The sequence below is a fragment of the Ailuropoda melanoleuca genome, chromosome 7 (assembly GCF_002007445.2).
Source record: "Ailuropoda melanoleuca isolate Jingjing chromosome 7, ASM200744v2, whole genome shotgun sequence".
NCBI classification, from domain to species: domain Eukaryota; kingdom Metazoa; phylum Chordata; class Mammalia; order Carnivora; family Ursidae; genus Ailuropoda; species Ailuropoda melanoleuca.
Window position 1 is genome coordinate 61432676 of NC_048224.1, and position 22289 is coordinate 61454964.

Consider the following 22289-nt stretch of genomic DNA (forward strand, 5'->3'; position numbering starts at 1 on the left):
TCTTGATTTTCTGTTTCGACACTTCAGTACACAGTATAATATGGAGGATTGTTATCTGTACAAATGAGGACACTTTCATTCAGTTTCGGACGCAGCACTTCTTCTGGGGTTCCTGAGTTTCGGTGTATCCATATGGGCATCAGTGGATATGACTAACTGCAATTAAATTTGGTATTTTATACGTGAAAATTTTTTAGGGAGGTTCTCAAAGTTGTTTGTGACATGATAAAAATTAAGTTCCACAGATCAACCTATGTTTTTTTGAAGTACTAAGCATAATAGTACTGTACTAAGAGTAAACATATATTGAAAATGTCTTGGTTTTTTCTACTTTTGGATTAAAACCAAGTGAATTGTCACCAAAAAGTTTGTAGTATTTGCATTAGTACTTAATCTATTAGAGTCAGACTGGAAAATCCCTAACCTATCTCTACTATATATATGTAGCTTTCTATTCATAGGAGTATTTGCATGGCCAGATAAACAGTTTCCCAGACATTGCAGATTTCTTTAAAATAAAATATGACTTACTTTTTGGCCCTGAATCAATAACTGCTACTTATTATTTGCCAGTGATATATGTATAGAACTTAAGGGAATCTCCATATTGTTTTAAAAATTGAATCTAAGGGGGGGGGAATTAATAAGTAAAAGGATTTTACCTGGGAAAAGGTCATTTTCCATAATATTGCAGTTTTTATAGTTGTACATCCTCTGTGAATTGTGGCCTTATTGATAAGAAAATTACAAGAGTTGGAGTTATCATTGTAAGCAGACATTGCTATTAAAATCAGTTGTGTTTCTTAATCATTGGAGAGGAAGGGGGCAGTCCTTCACCTTGCACTTCCCAGGGCACCTTTGCTGCCCCTGCTCTTCAGAGTGGAGGTCACATTCACAGTTAGGCATCACAGCACTAAGTTGTCTCTTCCTACAGTAGAAGAACAGTTTAAAAATTTCGAAATAGTGGCACCTGGGTGGCTCAGTCGTTAAGCATCTGCCTTCAGCTCAGGTCATGATCCCAGCGTTCTGGGATTGAGCCCCACATCAGGCTCCTGCTCAGCTGGAAGCCTGCTTCTTCCTCTCCCACTCCCCCTGCTTGTGTTCCCTCTCTCACTGCCTCTCTCTCTCTCTCTCTCAAATAAATAAATAAAAGCTTTTTAAAACAATTTTTTTGAAATAAATTGAATTGGCAAAATGCTCTTTTATAGAAAAGGCAAAACTGTAGGCATAGAAAACAGATGAGTGGGTGTCGGGCTGGAGGTAACAGCCAGGGGCATGAGTAGTGCCCTTTTGAAAGTGAAGGAACTGTTCTGTGTCTGTTTCAGTGGTGGTCACACAACTGTATACATTTGTTACAACTCATCGAGCTGTACACTTAAAAGGGTGAATTTTATTGTATGTACTATTCATTTTTAAAGTGATTTTCTAAGACTTTAATTAGAAGCCATTTGAATCTTTTTTCCCCTTTGCTGCTTAAACACAGATGATCCACAAGCTGACAGCGCGAGCTCTGATCCGAGATTATGAAGATGGCATTCTCCACGAAAATGAAACGAATCATGAGGTTTGCTTTTTTCATTGTTCTTCATCCTTCTTAAATTGATTTATCCATGGAAATGTTAAGTGAGGTTAGCTGGATGGAGAAACATGTGGTATGGGGGCATTCATCATTGTACCTGTATTTTCTGCACCTGGGGTGCAGGGTGCTCAGTAAATGTTTGTTGAATGAATCAATGAAATAACAGATGTCATTTGTTTCCTAAGAATTCTGATTATTTTACTCATCAGGAAGAGTCCAGAGGAGGGCTCAAAGAACGTTCTCTGAGTGCCTGTCATAAATATCACCCCAGATCTCATACACTGTAGGCATTGGTATTCTTGGTATTCTCATCTTAGTGATGAAGCAGCCCAGGTACAGGACAGGTGGGTGACCAGCCTACAGACACACAGTGAAGCCAAAGCCCACCCTGCTCCTTTTTCACGGACCTGATGAGGCCTCTGGCAGGGGGTCCCATTCAGCCAGCTCACCTGATGGCCTGGTCCCTCTGTAGCTGTGAATTTAAATGAGCTTAGGAGCAGTGGTGCTCAGTGCTGTCCCAGAAAGAAGGAACGAGAGTGCCTCCCCTGGCTGTTAATGCAGTCACAGCAGGTGATAGATGGCCTTGTGTTTTCACTGTACTTATTTGCTGCCCTTGGATTAACAGCCTTGTGTTCTGTTTTACTTAAGACCTTTTTTTTTTTTTTTAAGATTTTATTTATTTATTTGAGAGAGAGGGTGAGAGAGAGAGATCACAAGTAGGGGGAAGGGTAGAGGGAGAAGCACACTCCCCACCGAGCAGGGAGCCCTGTGAGACAGGACCCTGGGACCATAACCTGAGCCAAAGCCAAGACACTTAACCAACTGAGCCACCCTACTTAAGGCCTTTTAATCTCTGGGGGCAACTGACGAGCCCTGCCACCAAATGGTTTTGAGCAGGTCATTCCACATCTCCACACTTTGGATTCCCCATCTTTTAAATGGGAGGCACGGACTGTCTATACAATAATTCAGAAACTCACCACGCTTGAGAGTGAGAGTTCTTTGTAGCCATAAAGAACTATATAAATATTTTTTTCTATGACTTAGCCAGTCACTTGATCCTATTTTTCAGAGAATGTTTTCACCTACTCTAGACATTTAGACAGGGCTATTGACTCAATTTAATTTGAAATACTAATTATAAAATGGTTTTTTTTATAGAAAAACACATTTGTTGATTATTTAATACTTGTTTTATTGGTCATACATAGCTAAACAGTGAAAAATAAAATATGACGTGACTTCATTTGTTTAATTTTATTTTAGATGAAGAAGCAAATCTTAAAATCTCTGATTATTAAACTCAGTAAAGAAAACTCTCTCATAACACAATTCACAAGCTTTGTGGCAGTTGAGAAAAGGGTATGTATTGTTAATTCATGGTTATTTAATTTGTATTTACATATTAAGAAAATTACTCTTGCTCTGACTGTTACCAACAATATCCATATTCATGGCTTGTGAAGAGCAGGGAGGGGAGAGGCAGGGAGGACCATCAATCCAGGGCCTCACATTCATGAAGGGCTCATTGTAATCTCTCTAAATGTTATATTTTTAATGTTATAAATTATTACTTAGTTATATGTGTATTTCTGAGATACACTATAATTTTATTATGTTTTGGCATTTTTCATCTTTTATTAATTAATGCAAAACCCTCAAAAAAAAATAGGAAGGGCTTGAGCTTCCCTTACCCTGTGAGAGGCCCTTTCTCTTTCATAAGTTTAAGAGGAAAATGCACAGAAGGCACTTACCACAGCTCCCACACCCAGCTCAATAAAGAGGAAAGCCACACAACTGAGCATAGTTGTCTTTTTAGACTCTTTCTCCATCCCTTGCGGCCCAGGGCAAACAATCTAATCTGACACCCATGCATATTTCAAACCAAGGATTCACCAGGCTTTAGAATGTATAGTAATCATTTAATTTGATAATGTCTGTTTTGTTTTGACCTAATTGTGATTCAATATAGGATGGTAAGGAGCCACCTTCTCCTAATATTCCAAATATTTTGGAACTTATTGCTGAAGAAGATGTAGATTTTCTGCCATACATCAGCTGGCAGGAGGAGCAACCAGATACCAGTGTGGCACAGGTAAATGTTCATTACTAAATAAATTAATATTGTGTTTTCGTATGATTGTGAGGAGAACCCTTTGCTTAAAATAGCACCCTTATTGCTTGTATATGCAGAAATTATTGTCTCCCTCAAAATGGAAAGTATTTGCACATTTATAAAAAAGCTATTACATGACTGAGAAAGGCACCTTACTTAAATGTAGCTGTAAAGTACTGAAGGGAAACAACTCTGATTTGGCTTCATTCATAGACAAACTGTAATAAAAGAAACTAAAGTCACTTACTCTAAGTAATTAATAGGTTCATCATGAAAGTAATGATAAAAGTCCTATCTGATAATCTAAATTCACCACTAATAATTCTTAAAGTTTATAGTGCTTTATACTGTGGCCTTTGTATCCAGAAATAGGATTAAAAATGTGACTCCCATAGAAATTGGAAGGCATATTCAAAACCGAAGGAACAAAACAGTGCTAATAAGACCCTTAGGTATCTGGGTTAGCAGAATAAAATTGCCAAAATTTAGGAATTTAGAATCTAAGGAAAAAATCTGAGAAGAATTTGGGGAAAATACAGTATATGCAAAATTCATTTCCTTTGATCCGTTTTGAAGTTATTGTGTCAATTAAGAATATAAAAACACGTTAGATATCATCTGCTTACTTAATCATGATCTGAGATGGTAAATAGCAACACAGCAACAACAAAACAAAACCATAAATGTTTTCTCAAATCCTTCATACAGAATTTTTGTTTTGTTTTATCTTACAGTTGTCTTTAAAGAAAGGAGAGAGGAATAATAACTTCTGAAAATCCTGTTTCCACCCTTTTTCTGAGTTCACTTCTCTGGTCACATAGGTCCTACTAGAGAGAAGAGAAATTGTAGCCACCACAGAACCAGATGGGCAGTGGCAGGGCTGGGGAAATGACTGTGTCCCAACTAGCAGATAAAGAGATAGGCAGCCTTTGGTGTACCTCCCTTGTTGTTGCAAGCCCCTCCTCCTTTGGCTGAAGCAAATTCCAGGGGATTTAAAGAGCTTCACCTTTATGCCCCTTTTACTCCCCCTGCTCATTTTTTGCTCTTCCCCTTTTGGGAGTCAGACATTGAAGACTAGGACATTCAAAAACAACTCCTATATGGGGATAATTAAAAAGGAACTGCCCGTACCCAAGGAAAGGCTCAGAAAAGACTTAAGAAGACATTAAGTTTATACTTCAGGCTGATACTCAGCACAGAGACAGCCTACAACAATTAAGTAAGAAAAAAGAATAATAAAAATACAACAAACACTGGGGAAGGGAGAGAATCTCATATCCAGATTTACCTCATTTATTAGATTTAAATATTCAATGTTCAAGGGGGAAAAAAATCACAAGACATACAAAGAAACAGGAAAGTATGGACCAAACAAAGAAAAAAATGAAACAACGGGAACTATCCCTGAAAAAGACAAAATGGCAGATATATTAGACAAAGACTTTAAAACAGTGATCTTAAGGTGCTCAGAGAACTAAAGGAAGATGTGGAGAAATTCAAGAAAATGATGAATGAAGGAAATATCAATAAAGAGACAGAAGACTTAAAAAGAAACCAAAAAGAAATTCTGGAGCTAAGAAGTACAATACCTGAAATGAAAAATTCACTAGAGGGATTCAAAGACAGATTTGCACAGGCAGAAGAAAGGAGCAGTGAACTTGAAGGTAGGACAGTGGAAGACTTAATATTATTTGTCAGTATACTCAAAGCAATCTATAGATTCAATGCAATCTCTATCAAAAGCTCAGCAATGTTGTTGCAGAAATAGAAAAAATCCACCCTGGAATTCATATAGAATCTGAAGGTACTCCAAATAGCCAAAACAATCTTGAAAAAGAACAAAACTGGAGGACTCACACTTACTGAATTCAAAATTTATTTCAATGGTACAATAATCAAAGCAGTGTGATCCTGGTGTAAAGACAGAATTTTATAGACCAATGGTCAGAATAGAGAGCCCAGAAATAAACCCTTGCATATGTGGTCAAGTGATTTTTTTAAAAAAGATTTTATTTATTTGTTTGACAGAGAGAGAGAATGCGAGCACAAGCAGGCAGAGTAGCAGGCAGAGGGAGAGAAAGAAGCAGGCTTCCCGCTGAGCAAGGAGCCCAATGTGGGGCTCAATCCCAGCACCCTGGGATCATTACCTGAGCCGAAGGCAGTGGCTTAACCAACTGAGCCACCCAGGCGCCCCTGGTCAAGTGATTTTTGACAAAGGTACCAAGACCATTCACTGGGGAAACCAGAGATCCACATGCAAAAGAATGACGTTGGACTCTTACCTAATATATATACAGAAATTAACTCAAAATGGATCTATGACCTATAAATAAGGCCTTAAACAATAAAACTCCTAGAAGAAACATAGGACAAATCTTCACCCGTTGGATTTAACAATGATCTCTGAGGACATGATACCAAAGGCACAAACAACAAAAGAAGAAAATAGAGAAATTAGATTTTGTAAAAATTAAAAAAAACATTTTGTACTTCAAAAGACACTATCCACAGAATAAAAAGATAACCAACAGAATCGCAGAAAATATTTGAAAGTGATATACCTGTTAAGAGATTAATATCCAGAATATATAGAACTCCTAAAACTCAACAACAATAAAACAAACAACCCAATTCAAAAATAGGGCAGAGGCACCTGGGTGGCTCAGTCAGTTGGGCGTCTGACTCTTGGTTTTGGCTCAGGTCACGATCTCATGGATTGTGAAATCAAACCCTACGTCAGGCTCCACGCTCAGCAGGGAGGCTGCTTGAAGATTCTTTCCCTCTGCCCCTCCCCCTCCCTCTTCGCCTCTCTCAAATGAATAAATAAATCTTAAAAACATTTTTTAAAATAGGGCAAAGGACTTGAATAGACATTTCTACAAAGAAGATATATGAATGGTCAGTAAGCGCATGAAAAGATTCTCAATAGCAATACAGACCTTCCTCAAGAAGCAAGAAAAGTCTCAAATACACAATCTAACCTTACACCTAAGGAAGCTGGTAAAAGAACAGAAAACAAAGCCTAACTCCAACTGGAGAAGGGAAATGATAAAGATAGAACAGAAATAAATGGTATAGAAATTTTAAAAACCCATATCAATGAAACCAGGAGCTGGTTCTTTGAAAGAATTAAAAACATTGATAAACCCCTAGCCAGACTTATCAAAAAGAAAAGAGAAAGGACCCAAATAAATAAAATAATGAATGAAAGAGGACAGATCACAACCAACACCACAGAAATACAAACAATTGTAAGAGAATATTATGAGCAATTATATGCCAACAAATTAGGCAATCTGAAAGAAATGGATAAATTCCCAGAAACATATAAACTACCAAATATGAAACAGGAAGAAATAGAAAATCTGAACAGACTCAAAACTGGCAAAGAGGGGCGCCTGGGTGGCACAGCGGTTAAGCGTCTGCCTTCGGCTCAGGGCGTGATCCCGGCGTTATGGGATCGAGCCCCACGTCAGGCTCCTCTACTATGAGCCTGCTTCTTCCTCTCCCACTCCCCCTGCTTGTGTTCCCTCTCTCGCTGGCTGTCTCTATCTCTGTCGAATAAATAATAAAATCTTTAAAAAAAAAAACTGGCAAAGAAATTGAATCAGTAATCAAAAATCTCCCAACAAACAAGGGTCCAGGGCCAGATGGCTTCCCAGGGGAATTCTACCAAACATTTATTTTTTTTAAGTATTTTATTTATTTATTTGAGAGAGAAAGAGGGAGAGAGGGACATAGTACCAGAAGTCCTAGCCTCAGCAATCAGACAACAAAAAGAAACAGGCATCCCAATCAGCAAGGAAGAAATCAGACTTTCACTTTTCACAGACAACATGATACTCTATGTAGAAAACCCGAAAGACTACCAAAAAATTGCTAGAACTCATACAGGAATTCAGCAAAGTTGCAGGACATAAAATCAACACACAGAAGTCTGTTGCATTTCTATACACTAATAATGAAGTAGCAGAAAGAGAAATCAAGGAATCAATTCCATTTACAATTGCACCAAAAACCATAAGACACCTGGGAATAAACCTAACCAAAGAGGTAAAAGATCTGTACTCCAGAAACTATAGAACACTAATGAAACAAATTGAGGAAGACACAAAGAAATGGAAAAAAAAAAACATTCCATACTCATGGATTGAAACAAATATTGTTAAAATGTCTATACTACCCAAAGCAATCTACATATTCAATGCAGTCCCTATCAAACTACCACCAACGGAGGTGGATGGGGGGTGGGGTAACTGGGTGATGGGCCTTAAGGAGGGCCCTTGATATAATGAGCACTGGGTGTTGTATGAAACTGATGAATCACTAAATTATCTCTGAAACTGATAGTACACTATATGTTAATTAAATTGAATTTAAAAAAGAAAACTACCACCAGCATTTTTCACAGAACTGGAACAAACAATCCTAAAATTTGTATGGAACCAGAAAAGAACCCCAAATAACTGAAGTAATGTTGAAAAAGAAAACCAAAGCTGGGGGCATCACAATACCAGAGCTCAAGCTGTATTACAAAGCTTTAATCATCAAGAGAGCATGGTACTGGCACAAAAACAGACACATAGATCAGTGGAGCAGAATAGAGAGCCCAGAAGTGGACCCTCAACTCTATGGTCAACTAACCTTTGACAAAGCAGGAAAGACTATCCAATAGAAAAAAACAGTCTCTTCAACAAATGGTGTTGGGAAAACTGGACAACCATATGCAGGAGAATGAAACTGGACCATATCTTACACCACACACAAAAATAGACTCAACGTGGTTGAAAGACCTAAATGTGAGGCAGGAATCCATCAGAATCCTAGAGGAGAGCACAGACAGCAACCTCTTTGACCTTGGGTGCAGAAGCATCTTACTAGAGACGTCTCCAGAGGCAAAGGAAACAAAGCAAAAATGAACTATTGGGACTTCATCAAGATAAAAAGCTTCTGCACAGCAAAGGAAATAATCAACAAAACCAAAAGACAACCAATAGAATGGGAGAATATATTTGCAAATGTCGTCTCAGATAAAGGGCTAGTATCCAAAATCTATAAAGAACTTCTCAAACTCAACACCCAAGGAACAAATAATCCAATCAACAAATGGGCAGAAGACATGAACAGACATTTCTCCAAAGAAAACATACAAATAGCCAAAAGACACATGAAAAAGTATTCCACGTCACTCGGCATCAGGGAAATACAAATCAAAACCACAATGAGATACCAACTCACACCTGTCAGAATGGCTAAAATTAGCAAGTCGGGAAACAACAGATGTTGGCAAGGACGCAGAGAAAGGGGAACCCTATTACATTGTTGGTGGGAATGCAAACTGGTGCAGCCGCTCTGGAAAATAGTATGAAGACTCCTTAAAAAGTTAAAAATAGAACTACCCTATGACCCAGCAACTGCACCATTAGGTATTTACCCAAAGGATACAAACAGTGATTCAAAGGGGTAACTTGCACCCCAATGTTTATAGCAGCAATGTCCACAATAGCCAAACTATGGAAAGAGCCCAGATATCCATCAAGAGATGAATGGATCAAGAAGATGTGGTGTGTACACACACACACACACACACACACACACACACACTGGAATATTACTCAGCCATCAAAAAGAATGCTGTCTTGCCATTTGCATTGATGTGGATGGAAATAGGGGGTATTATGCTAAGTGAAATAAGTCAGAGAAGGACAAATACCATATGATTTTACTCATATGTGGAATTTAAGAAACAAAACAGATAAACATAAGGTATGGGGTGGGGAAAAAATAAGATAAAAATAAAGGGAGGCAAGCCGTAAGAGATGCTGAACTCTAGGAAACAAACTGAGCGTTGCTGGAGGGGAGGTGGGTGGGAGGAAGGAATAATTGGGTGACAGGCATTAAGGAGAGCACTTGATGTAATGAACACTGGGAATTATATGCAAATGATGAATCACTAAATTCTATCCCTGAAACTAATAATACAATGTATGTTAACTAAATTGAATTTAAATAAAAATTTTTTTAAAAAAGAATTCTGCATCAAATTTAGATGTAAGCCTTACCAACAGTTACAGAAACATTTAGCACTATGACACATGTTATATTTTAGCTATTTTAATAGTCTTCTATTTTCAATCTTGATAATTAGGCTTCTAAAATTGCAATTGAACCAGCTTTAAACCATTATTATACCATTATTTTCTTATTATTGGAATGAAATTATTGAATATTGCATTAATGTTTATAATATAATTCAACAGTTGTACTTAAAAAAAAAGTCTGGGGGCGCCTGGGTGGCACAGCGGTTAGGCGTCTGCCTTCGACTCAGGGCGTGACCCCGGCGTTATGGGATCGAGCCCCACATCAGGCTCCTCCGCTATGAGCCTGCTTCTTCCTCTCCCACTCCCCCTGCTTGTGTTCCCTCTCTCGCTGGCTGTCTCTATCTCTGTCGAATAAATAAATAAAAATCTTTAAAAAAAAAAAGTCTGATCTTACCACTTCTGTTCAACATTGCATAGAAGACTGTAGCTGCTACCAAAAGCAAAAAAATAAATAAATTATATATATATAAAACATACATATTGGAAAGGAAGAAGTAGAGCTTTCTTTACTCATAAGCAACCTAATTGTCTCTGTAGAAAATCTTGAAGATTCAATAGAAAGACTAGTAGAACTAATAAGTGGATTTGACAAGGTTATAGGATGCAAGGTCAATATAAGAAACCAACTGGATTTCTGTATACTGGCAACAATCAAAAATTGGAATTTAAAAACAATACCACTTATAATATCATAGATTCCAAATTGTATATGTAAATGTTAAGGGTCCTGGTTAGCCAAAAAACTTTGAAAAAGAAGAAAAGGTTGGAGGCCTTACACTATCTGATCAAGACTTATTATAAGGCTACAGTAATTAGGAGAGTGTGATATTAGTGTAAAATAGATGTCTGCACCATGGGAACACCACTGAAACATAAAACAGTTGGAACAGAGTAGAGAGTCTAGAAATATATCCACATATGTAGGGTCAATTGATTTTCTACAAAGGTGTCAAGACAATTCAATGGAGAAAGGATGATCTTTTCAACAAATGGTTCTGGAACAATTGGATGGCCATATACCAAACAAATAAAAATTAACCTCTATCCTTAGCTCACAGCATGTACAAAGATTGATTGGAAAATAGACTTGAATGCAACAACTGAAGCTAGAATTTCTGGAAGAAAACAAAGGAGAAAAGGTTAATGAATTTGGGTTGGACAGAGGTTTCTTAAATTAAAAAAAAAACTATAAAAAAGTGGTGAATTGTACTTCATTAATATCAAAAACTTTTGCTCTTCAGTTGACACCATTAAGCAAATGAATGGGCCAACCACATTTGTGAGAATATATTTGTAAAACATATCTGACAAAGCCAGCTAAAATACATAAAGCAATCTTACAATTCAATGATAAGAAAACCCAATAAAGGGGCGCCTGGATGGCTCAGTGGTTAAGCGTCTGCCTTCGGCTCAGGGCGTGATCCCGGCGTTCTGGGATCGAGCCCCACATCAGGTTCCTCCACTGGGAGCCTGCTTCTTCCTCTCCCACTCCCCCTGCTTGTGTTCCCTCTCTTGCTGGCTGTATCTCTCTCTCTGTCAAATAAATAAAGTCTTAAGAAAAAAAAAAAGAAAACCCAATAAAATAATGAACAGATTTGAACAGACGCTTTACCAAAAAAGATATACAGATGGCAAGCAAGCATATGAAAAAATGCTCAACATCACCAGTCACATAAGAATATGCAAATTAGAAACACAATGAGAAATGAGACACCTTTACATACCCACGAGAATGGCTTTAAAGGGGCTGACAGTACTAGATGTGGCGAGGATGTGGAACAACTGTAACTCTCATGCACTGCTGGTGCAGGTATAAAATGGCACAACCATTTTAAAAACTCTTTTGACAGTTTCTTAAAAGATAAAACATACACTTACCATTTAACCCAGCCAAATGAAATGAAGGTGTATAGTCAAAGATTTCTGCATGAATACTCATTGTGGCTTTATTGTAGTAGCCAGAAGTTGGAAACAACCATCAGGACATGACTGAATAAACAAACTGTGATAATAGCCATATGATGGAATACTACTCAGCAATAAACAGGAATTAGCTATTGATACACGCAACCACGTGGATGAATGTCAGGACAGTTATGCTGAGTAAAAGAAGTCAAACAAAGAAGAATATAAATTGTATGATTCCACTGATACAAAATACATGCAAACCAATCTGAAGTTATTGAAAGCAAATAGTGGTTGCCTGGGAACAGTGAGGGGAGGAATGAGATGGATTGCAGAAGGGCACAGGAAGATCTTGGGAGAGATGGTTATGTTCATTCTCTTCATTGTGATAATGGCTTCATGATGTCTACTTATGTCAGAACTCACCAAATTATACACTTTATTATTTTTTTAAGTAAACTCTACCCCCAGTGTGGGGCTCCAACTTACAAACCTGAGATCAAGAGTCACATGCTATACTGACACATGCACTTTAAAAATGCAGTTTATTGTATATCAATTATACCTAAGTAAATCTATTCTGAAAATTTTAATTATCTCTAACCAAATTGCCCTCTTTGTACATTATATCAGCTCACACTCCCATGACTAGCATGAGAGAGGCTGTTACTCTGTCCCTTTTTAACCCAGTGTATCATTCAAATGTTTGGTCTTTGCAAATCGGACAGGTGAGAAATGTATTAGTGGTATTTTAATTTTCATTTATTTTTGAATGAAGATGAGCGTGTTTTCATATTCTTAAGAGCTCTAGATATCTTCTTTTCTATGTGTTATCTATCACTTTTTTTTACCTTTGTTTTTGTGATGTTAGTCATTTTCTTTTTTTTAAGATTTTATTTATTTGACTGAGAGAGAGAGAGCACAAGCAGGGGGAGCGTCAGGCAGAAGGAGAGGGAGAAGCAGGCTTCCCCGCATGCAGGGAGCCTGATGTGGGGCTCAATCCCAGGACCTGGATCATGACCTGAGCCGAAGGCAATCACTTAACCAACTGAGCTTCCCAGGCACCCCTTGTCATTTTCTTATTTATTTCAGGAAAAGTACATATTAGGGAAATTATCCATTTGTAATTTGAGTTGCACAGATTTGTGTCCCAGTTTACCACTTGTGTTTTAATGTTGTTCATCATCTTTTTGTCATGCAATTTCTTAATGCAGTCAAATTTTTCGATCTTTGGGTTTCTTGTTTTTGTTTTATACTGTTTTGTTTATCATGCTTAGAAATACCTTTCCTATTCAGAGACTATGCTTCCTAAAAGTTTCCTCTTATTTATTTTTTAAAAATAGTTTTATGGTTTCTTGTTTACATTTAATTTTTCAACCAATTAGAATCTATCCTGGTATAAGATAGGAAGCATGGAACTAACTTTATTCTTTTCCAGATAGCTACACACTTTCCCCAACACCATTTATTGGATAATTCTTTTTCCTCCCATTGACTTAAAATGTCATCTTTATCATCTACTAAATTCCCACGTGTTTTAGGATCTATTGCTGGACCACCTCTTCTGTTCCATTGATGTGTCTAATTCTTGTAATTTTATAAAATGCTTTAAAATCTAATAGGTCTATTCTATCACTATTGCTTTTTTTCAGTTTACTTATCTAATTAAGAGAAATTTAACCAGAAAATATTGTTTTTAAATGTTATTTTCAAATATGTGTCTTGTCATATGTTCTTCAGTATAATTATTTAAATGTATACTGGAAATGACTGAGTTGGAAAAGGACTACTATTTTTTTTTAAAATAGCTGATTTAAAAATAAATACATAAATAAATACAATAAAATAGCTGATTTACATTGGTAAAATTATAGGCTAATTACTTTTTTTAAAGATTTTACTTTAAGTCGTTTATATTCCCAACGTGGGGCTCAGATTTACAACTCCGAGATCAAGAGTCACATACTCTATGCATTGAGCCAGCCAGGTGCTGCCAGGCTAATTATTTCCAAAATATCTCAAAGACTTGTAATTCATATAAAACTGGATTTTATTTACTTGAAACTTTTTAAGAAAGACTTTACATTAAAATAATAGTAGTAACACAGCATCCTTAATTCCTTTTTGTTTTACATGTTGTTTCAAGTCTGTTGTAAATATACATTCATGTAGTTACTTTATTATTTTTTAAAGATTTTATTTATTATTTATTTGACAGAGGGAGAAAGAACACAAGCAGGGGGAGGGGCAGGCAGAGGGAGAGGGAAAAGCAGGCTGCCCACTGAGCAAGGAGCCCAGTGTGGTACTCGATCCCAGGACGCTGGGATCATGACCTGAGCCGAAAGCAGATGCTTAACTGACTGAGCCACCCAGGCGTACCTCATATAGTTACTTTAAAGCTTTTGAAATTTTTTGTCAGTTGTCTCATTTCTTCAATATTGCTTTAAAGTAGAACAAAAGACTAGAATAATTTATTTCAAATTATCAGCTTATTTTAGGGCTAATTTACCCACTATGATATGGCTAATTATAAAATCTTGGACGAGACACTTCTATGGTCCTGAGTTTCCTCTTGTATAAAATGAGGGGTATTGAAAGTTTCAACATGTTAAGAACAAAGAGAAACTAAGATCTTTGATGTATTAATTATTGCTCTTGTCTCCAAATCTCAGATTTGTATCTATATAACAAGGACATTGTATTTAAATTATCTTGAATATCTTCTCTTTTCAGTGTTCTAGGATAAGCAATTGCTTGTCTACTCAGAAGTCAACTCTAAGAAGTATGTTTGATTGTTCATTTTATTTTATGTTTTCCCTTACCTTGGACAGCCTCCTTCAGCATTCTTTGAATGGAATGAAGAACTGCAACAAGCGCATTTGACTAACAGAAAGTTTAGATCATCTCAACTTCAAGATTCTGAAGATTCTGAAGATGTTGGTTCCCAACTATCAGAAAAACCTTTAACACTCAATTTTGAATGTAGAGATGTGGAAAAGCCATTGGGTTTAAGTCGGATGGATTCATTTAAACGACCACTATGTAGAGATGCCCCTTTCCCAAAACTGGTTGGTTGCAGCATTTCTGCTGCTCCTGGTTCAGCCCATTTGGAAGATGAGCACTTAGATGGTTCTAGTTTCTTCCATCCTCCCCACTTACATTCTAAAAAGTTTGCTAGGAGTCTCAAACAGTTTGGTCCATTTAAGAATGACCAAGACCTTCAAGCTGACTATTTGGGTGACATTACCCCTGTGTCATGTACCCCTTTCGGACTGCCTTCCCCATGTTTTGGATCCTTTGCTTTTTCTGCTCTTGCAGGTGCCTCATTTAACTCCAGAGAGGTTAATCTACCTGTCACTTATCAAGGCCATAAGACCGACAATTCTGCGAGCATTTTCCCTGATTTGGACTCTCCCCTGCAGCTGAATAGTCTTTTGCCTCCTCATAGAGTTAATTCGGCTGGTCCATCCAGAGGGTTTGACGTTCATTCACTTTCTCATTCTCCCTATTTACAAAACTCTCCAGTTCATTTCAGCACCAATTACAAGCCACCAACAGATCTGTTTGCTAACACTGAATTGGAGGGTTCTTCCTGTACAGATCTTTCTGCCGGAATTTCATTATCTGCTTCACGTAGTGGAAGTTTTTCTGAAACAGAAAGTAATGAAACACCAGGATTTATGGCAAGTTATTTTTTTCAAAAAGTGGCAAAATCTGATATAACAGGAAGTGACTTTACTGCAAGCTTTCAGGCAAAAAGAGATGAACAGAGCTGGATGTATTTTGTGCCTTGGACTGAACTCTTCAGCCTACAAACTGAGGTATTAGTCTTATTTATCCTTAAGTCTATGGTTAATTAGCTTCATAGTTCAGGACAGAGCTAGTCATTGAAATGTTTACCAGTGCATTACTGAGGTAAGTGACTGGTGGAAGAATGTAAATCAACACACTGCTTCCTTCATTGAGAAAATCTTTTCTTTTTATTGTTATTTTATGTTAGTCACCATACAGTACATCATTATCATTGAGAAAATCTTGCTTTAAAAAAGTCATTGAACCATACAGTGTGCTTGATGATGGTATTTATCTATTTTTAATTTTTAGGCCAGAATATCAAGCAAGATGAATGTTAATATTCCTCAGTTGAAAATTAGCATTCCTGAATGGGTCATGTGGTAACACCTTGATTTCCTAGGTTCTAGAATAGATAGATGAATTACAATCATGTAAATTTCCCATTGTGAAGTAAAGAACGAGTGTTATAAGTATACTCTAATTGTTTTCACATATGATCTTGGGAATATTACTCAACATGTAAGACTGTGTTAGAGCTTATCATTCCATTTGTGAAGCTAATGGACACTCAATAAATATAGTTCCTGCACTGCTACCCAGTCTCACACATGTAATTATGTGTTCTGATGTAAAGTAGTTTAGTGAAGTGGAAAAGCAACTTGATTTAGTGTGAGACAAAATTTGAGCTCAGTCCTACTTCTTTGTGATTTAAGGCAAGTCAGATAACCTTTCTGAGTCTTAGTTTCTTGACACATAGGCTGGGGATAATAATAGTGTCTGCCTCCTAGAGTGGTTTTGAGGTTTAAACGAGATAATAACAGCTGCCCCATTTTTTTTTTTTTACCTGAAAGAAGATACATGAAAGCAGTGTTGGAAGCAGTGTAGTAGATACTGCTATCTATGGGCCCTGGAGCCAGACTGTTGGGGCTTAAATTGTGCCTTTGCTGCTTGTTAGCTGTGTGACTTTGAACAACTTGCTTAATTCTCTGTGCCTCAGTATTCTCATCTGAAAAGGGGTTCTCATTTGCAAAAGGTATAGTAATAGCCTCTCCACAAGAAGTGGCTAAAAAGATTAAAAAAAAAAACAGCACCTAGAACTTGTTCAACACTAGTTACCTTATATCACTGCTGTTATTTTTCAAATTATTGCTGTAGAGTCTGTGCATCTGCCTATGATCTCATCCTCCTTTCTGCTACCTGTATTAGTTCCCCCTGAGACCTGGAGTTGATCTACTGCAAGTGTCCAAGATCCCCATGTTCAGGTTTACAACTATCTCATAATATGTAAGAAACATCAGCCTTAAAAGTTAGCTGGTGACTAACATAATATAATAAAAAAAATTAAAAAAAAGAATCCACATGAAAAAATTAACAGCTCCAATGGGTAGTAAGGAGGGCACGTATTGCATGGTGCACTGGGTGTTGTACGCAACTAATGAATCATGGAACTTTACATCAAAAACTAAGGATGTACTGTATGGTTACTAACATAATATAATAAAAATATTATTTAAAAAAAAGAAATGCAAAAAAAAGTTAGCTGAGGTGGGCAGGGGACAGTGAGAATAAATAAGGTAGTTTAAAGAGCATATTCACCATAACAATGTTATAGTTAGTAAAAAAAATGTCATTTTCATATTTCAGACATCATAAAGGCATATTTTTAATGTTGATCAAAAGGAATGCTACTTAAAAGTTTGAGAAACATCAGTTCAAAGCATTACTAGAAGAAAAAAATACATAATACCATTTTTAAAAATTCTTACACATGAGCCTCTTTCCAGACCTTTTATAAGTGCCACCTGATACATAACATCCATAGTATTTTTGAGATTCCCAACAACACTGTGTCACTAGTATATAAAGAACTTCGATTTTAAGAATAATAAAAGTAATAATAATAATTTTTGATAATAAAAATTTTAGAAATGTCTTAAACTGAGTTGACATAATTGGAAACATATTATTTATTAAGCTTTTTATGTGAATAAATTTCAATGATATGGTTTAAATTTGTTTTTTATTTCATAGGATGGCTTCTGGAAACTTACGCCAGAACTGGGATTTATATTAAACCTTAATACAAATATTTTAAGCAGCTTTCTTGAACAAAAAGGCATTCAATCTCTGGGTAAGTCATCATTTTTCTATTAATTAAATGGCATGCTCTTAATTGTAAATTTTGTTGTAAACTAGTGTACTAATATGATAATTATGCAAGTTACATAAGAGTGGAATTATATTTGTTAACCATCAAAGGAAACAGAGGACTAGTTTCTAGTCAAGTCATATCTTTACCACTCATTAGGGTATTGCCTGTGCAAATTAATTAGCATAAGTAGCAATAATTTCTATCTTAAAAATCCAAAATTTCAGTAACCTAACATAAAGATTATTTTCTTGCCCATATCACAAATAGTGGTCAGCAGGAAATTCCACTCCAGGTTGTCATTTAGAGACCCCACTCCTTCCATATTGTGGCTCCACCATTATCAAAAGTGTCTTTAAAATTACTCTGGTGAAAAGAAAAGAAGAAAATTGCTCTGGCATCACCTATCTGGTAGATAGAAGGAGAAACAGAAAATGTGGCAGTATCTAGCTACAGAACTCCAGCCAGACACAAGAAAGCTGGGAAATGTACTTTAGCTTTGTGTTAAGGGAGAGAAAACAGCATTTATGAGCATCTAGTCAGTCTCTGCCAGAGCAATTTCAACCTCTGTGGACCTTTTTCCTGTCATGATAAGGAAGGGAATGGATGAGCAAGTGGTTTAAAGGTCAAACGCTAGCCCTAGGTTAAGAGATTTTTTTTTTAAATAAAATAAACATTATTAAATAAAATAAACATTATTAAACAAATTAAATAAACTAGTCAGTATTCGTTGATGAGCAGTGTCTAACTACCCTGCCATCTCCTCAAAATGTCAGGGTTTTCATACTCCAGGCTTATTTCAGAGTTAGCAGATCTTTGTCTGTTTGACTTGCACTACACTAGAAAGAAATTTTAGCGAGAAGCCTGCTTCTCCATCTCCGTCTGCCTGCTGGTCCACCTGCTTGTGCTCTCGCTCTCTCTCAAATAAATAAATAAATAAAATCTTAAAAAAAAAAAAAAGAAAGAAAGAATGGAAGCTTAAAAGATAATGGAATAATATCTTTAAAGTGCTGAAAGAAAAAAGCCCTATAAACTAAAAACTCTATATCCAGCAGAAAAGATCCTTCAAAAATAAAGGAGAGGGACACCTGGGTAGCTCAGTCAATTAAGCATCTGCCTTTGGCTTGGTCATGGACCGAGTCCCACGTGGGGCTCCTTGCTCAGCGGGGAGCCTGCATCTCCCTCTGCTTGCTTATCCCACTGCCTGCTGCTCCCCCTGCTTATGCACTTGTGCTCTCTCGCTCTTTCTGGCAAATAAATAAATAAAATCTTTAAAAAAATACATAAAAATAAAAATAAAGGAGACTTTTTTCCATAATCATAAATACAGAGAACAAACTGGCAGTTGTCAGAGGTAACAGTGTTGGAGGGGATGAACAAATAGGTGAAGAGTATTAAGAGGTACAAACTTCCAGTAATGGGGATGAAAAGTACAGCATTGGGAATATAGTCAATAATATTGTAATAACATTGTATGATGACAGATGGTAATTACATCTGTATGATTGTGAGCATAGTATATTGTATAGAATAATTAAATCACTGTTATACACCTGTAATTAATATAATACTGTATGTCCACTATACTTCAGTTTAAAAAAACACAACACTAAGCACAAGGAACTAAAATGCATCTATATGTATGTATTTATTCAGATTAACTAACAAATAAAAAACCTGAAAAAAAAATGAAGGACATTAACAAAAGACAGACAAACAAAAGCTGACACAAGGATATATCAAAGGATATAAAGTGAAAATACAAAAATCAATATTAATTTCATGTACTAGCCACAAATAATTGGAAAATACAATTTTAAAATACCACTTATAATGGTATTAAAAATATCAAATGCCTAAAAATAAGTTTCTTTAAAAGATATGCAAGATTTCTAAAATGAAAACTACAAAACTTTATTGAGAGAATTCTTTTTTTAAAAAGATTTTATTTATTTGAGAGAGAGTGAGAGTGAGAGAGCACAAAGCAGGGGGAGTGGCAGAAGGAGCAGCAGAAGGAGGGGCAGAGGGAAAAGGAGAATCAGACTCCCTGCTAAGCTAGGAGCCTGATTGTGGGGCTTGATCCCAGGACCCTGGAATCATGACCTGAGCCAAAGGCAGACGCTTAACCAGCTGAGCCCCCAGGCACCCCAATTGAAAGAATTCTTAAAAGATCAAAATAAATGGAGAAAACTTTTAAGGTAATGGGATAAGAAAACTAAAAATGTGAAGATATCATTTCTCTCCAATTGATCTATAGATTCAATGTTATGAACAACCATGCCCACAAATTTGATAATCTAGATAAACTGGGCTGATTCCTTGAAAGACCACATCTGCCAAAACTCATACAAGAAGAAATGGAAAATATGAATAGACCTGTATTTATTAAAGAAGTTAATCAATAATTAATAACCTTCCAAAACATAAAGGACCAGGCCCAGATGAGTTCACTGGTGAATTCTACCAAAAAGTTAAGAAAGAAATTATACCAAGTCTCTCTAATCTCTTTCAGAGTAGAGAAGCAGAGGGAATAATTCCTAACTCATTCTATAATGGCAGCATTACCCTAATACCAAAACTAGACAAAGACATTACTAGAGAAGAAAACTACAAACCAGTATCTCTCAGTAACATAGATGCAAAAATACTCAACAAAATATTAGGAAGTTGAATCCAAAAAAGTATAAAAAGAACAATACACCATGACCAAGTAGGATTTATCATAGGTATACAAGTCTAGTTCAACATTAGGAAATCAATTAATGTTACCCATTACATCAACAAACTAAAAATGAAAAATCACATGATCATATCAATAGATTCAGAAAAAGTTTTTGAGAAGATCCAACACTCATTCATGCTAAAAAGTCTCAGTAAACAATGAGTAGAGAAGAATCTCTTCAACGTAGTAAAGACTATTAAAAACAAAAAAAAAACTATAGCTAATATTATACTCACTGGTGAGAAACTAGCTTTTCCATGAAGATCACGTACAAGGCAAAGATTGCTCCTCTCTCTACTCCTTTTTAATATTGTACTGGAAGTTCTTGCTAATGCAATAAGGCAAGAAAAGGAAGTAAAAGATACATAGACCAGGATGGAAGAAATTAAATTTTTCTTTGTTTAGAGATGATATAATTGTCTATTTATTTTTTTAAAGATTTTATTTATTTATTTGACAGAGAGAGAAACAGCCAGTGAGAGAGGAAACACAAGCAGGGGTTGTGGGAGAGGAAGAAGCAGGCTCCCAGAGGAGGAGCCTGATGTGGGGCTCAATCCCAGAACGCCAGGATCACACCCTGAGCTGAAGGCAGATACTTAATGACTGACCCATCCAGGTGCCCCATATATAATTGTCTATTTAAAAATTCAAAAGAATCAACAAAAAAACCTTGAAACTTAACTGAAATTAAAATAAAAACAAAAAAGGTTTTAATCAGATTTGCAGATGATGTAAAAAAATTGTTGAAACTAGTGAACAATTATACCAAGATTGCAGGATTCAGGTTAATATACAAAAGCCAATTGCTTTCCTATATTCCAACAAAGAACAAATGGAATTTGAAATTAAAAACACAATATCATTTATATTAACATCCTCAAAAATGGAACACTTAGGTATAGATGTAATAAAATATGTATAAGAGACATATGAAGAAAATTAAAAATCTGATCAAGGAAGAGCTAAATAAATGGTTTGATGTTCCCTGTTCATAGATAGGAAAACTCAGTATTGTCAAGATTGATCTGCAGATTCAATTGAATACCAATCAAAATCCCAGCAAGTTATTTTATGGATATGAACAAACTGATGCTAAAGTTTATATGGAGAGGCAAAGAAGTACATTGGAAGACTGATGCTGTGCAACTTCAAGACTTACTATAAGGCTAAGTAATAAAGACAGTATGGTATTGATGGCACTAAAGACAAATAGATCAATGGAACAGAAGAAAGATCCCAGAAAGAGATTCACTGCAATCCCAGGGGACATTTTTATACATAATGACAAGCTGATTTTAAAATTTATATGAAAGTGCAAAAAACTTTGGAATAATCAAGATAATCTTGTAGAAGAAGACAGTAGGAGTGCACAAATTAAGGGCTATAAGCCAGTATAGTATTGACATAAAAATAGGTAAGTACACTAATGGAACACAATAGAAAGTCCAGATAGAGACCTGCATATTTAGTCTGTTGGTTTTCTTCAAAGACACCAATAAAATTAATTGGAAAGGAAAACTTTTCGAAACTGATATTAGAAAAATTGGGTTTTCAAATGGAAAAAAAAAAGAACCTCAACCCTTACTTCATGTCATACTCAATGAGGGGTACCTGGGTAGCTCAGTCGGTTAGCATCTGTCTTTGGCTCAGGTCATGATCCCAGGATCCTGGGATCAAGCCCCTCATCGGGCTCCCTGCTCACCAAGGAGCCTGCTTCTCCTTCTCCACCTGCCTGCTGCTCCCCCCGATTGCTCTTTCTCTCTCTCTCTCTCAAATAAATAAAATATTGAAAAAGTAAATTTCAGTTGGAACATAGACCAAAATGTAGAACTATAATACTTCTAGGGAATACAGGAAAACTGGAAAATTCACAAATATGTGGCAGTTAAACAACATGTTACTGAACAACCCATGGATCAAAG

General features: G+C 36.2%; 1 protein-coding gene across 6 annotated transcripts in view; it reads left to right on the forward strand.

Annotated features, from left to right (window-relative positions):
- Positions 1 to 22289, forward strand: part of PARP4 (poly(ADP-ribose) polymerase family member 4) — a 134599-nt gene that overhangs the window by 92903 nt on the left and 19407 nt on the right. For 4 of the 6 annotated variants that reach the window (XM_034664935.1, XM_034664939.1, XM_034664937.1 and 1 more), the window contains 5 exons: positions 1484 to 1564; positions 2846 to 2941; positions 3552 to 3674; positions 14533 to 15522; positions 17528 to 17627. In XM_034664935.1, the coding sequence (XP_034520826.1) occupies positions 1484 to 1564; positions 2846 to 2941; positions 3552 to 3674; positions 14533 to 15522; positions 17528 to 17627 (1390 nt within the window). Of the gene's footprint in view, positions 1 to 1483; positions 1565 to 2845; positions 2942 to 3551; positions 3675 to 4429; positions 5767 to 14532; positions 15523 to 17527; positions 17628 to 21362; positions 21937 to 22289 lie in introns of those variants that run through there. The other 2 variants (XM_034664936.1, XM_034664940.1) reach the window with 2 other exon arrangements.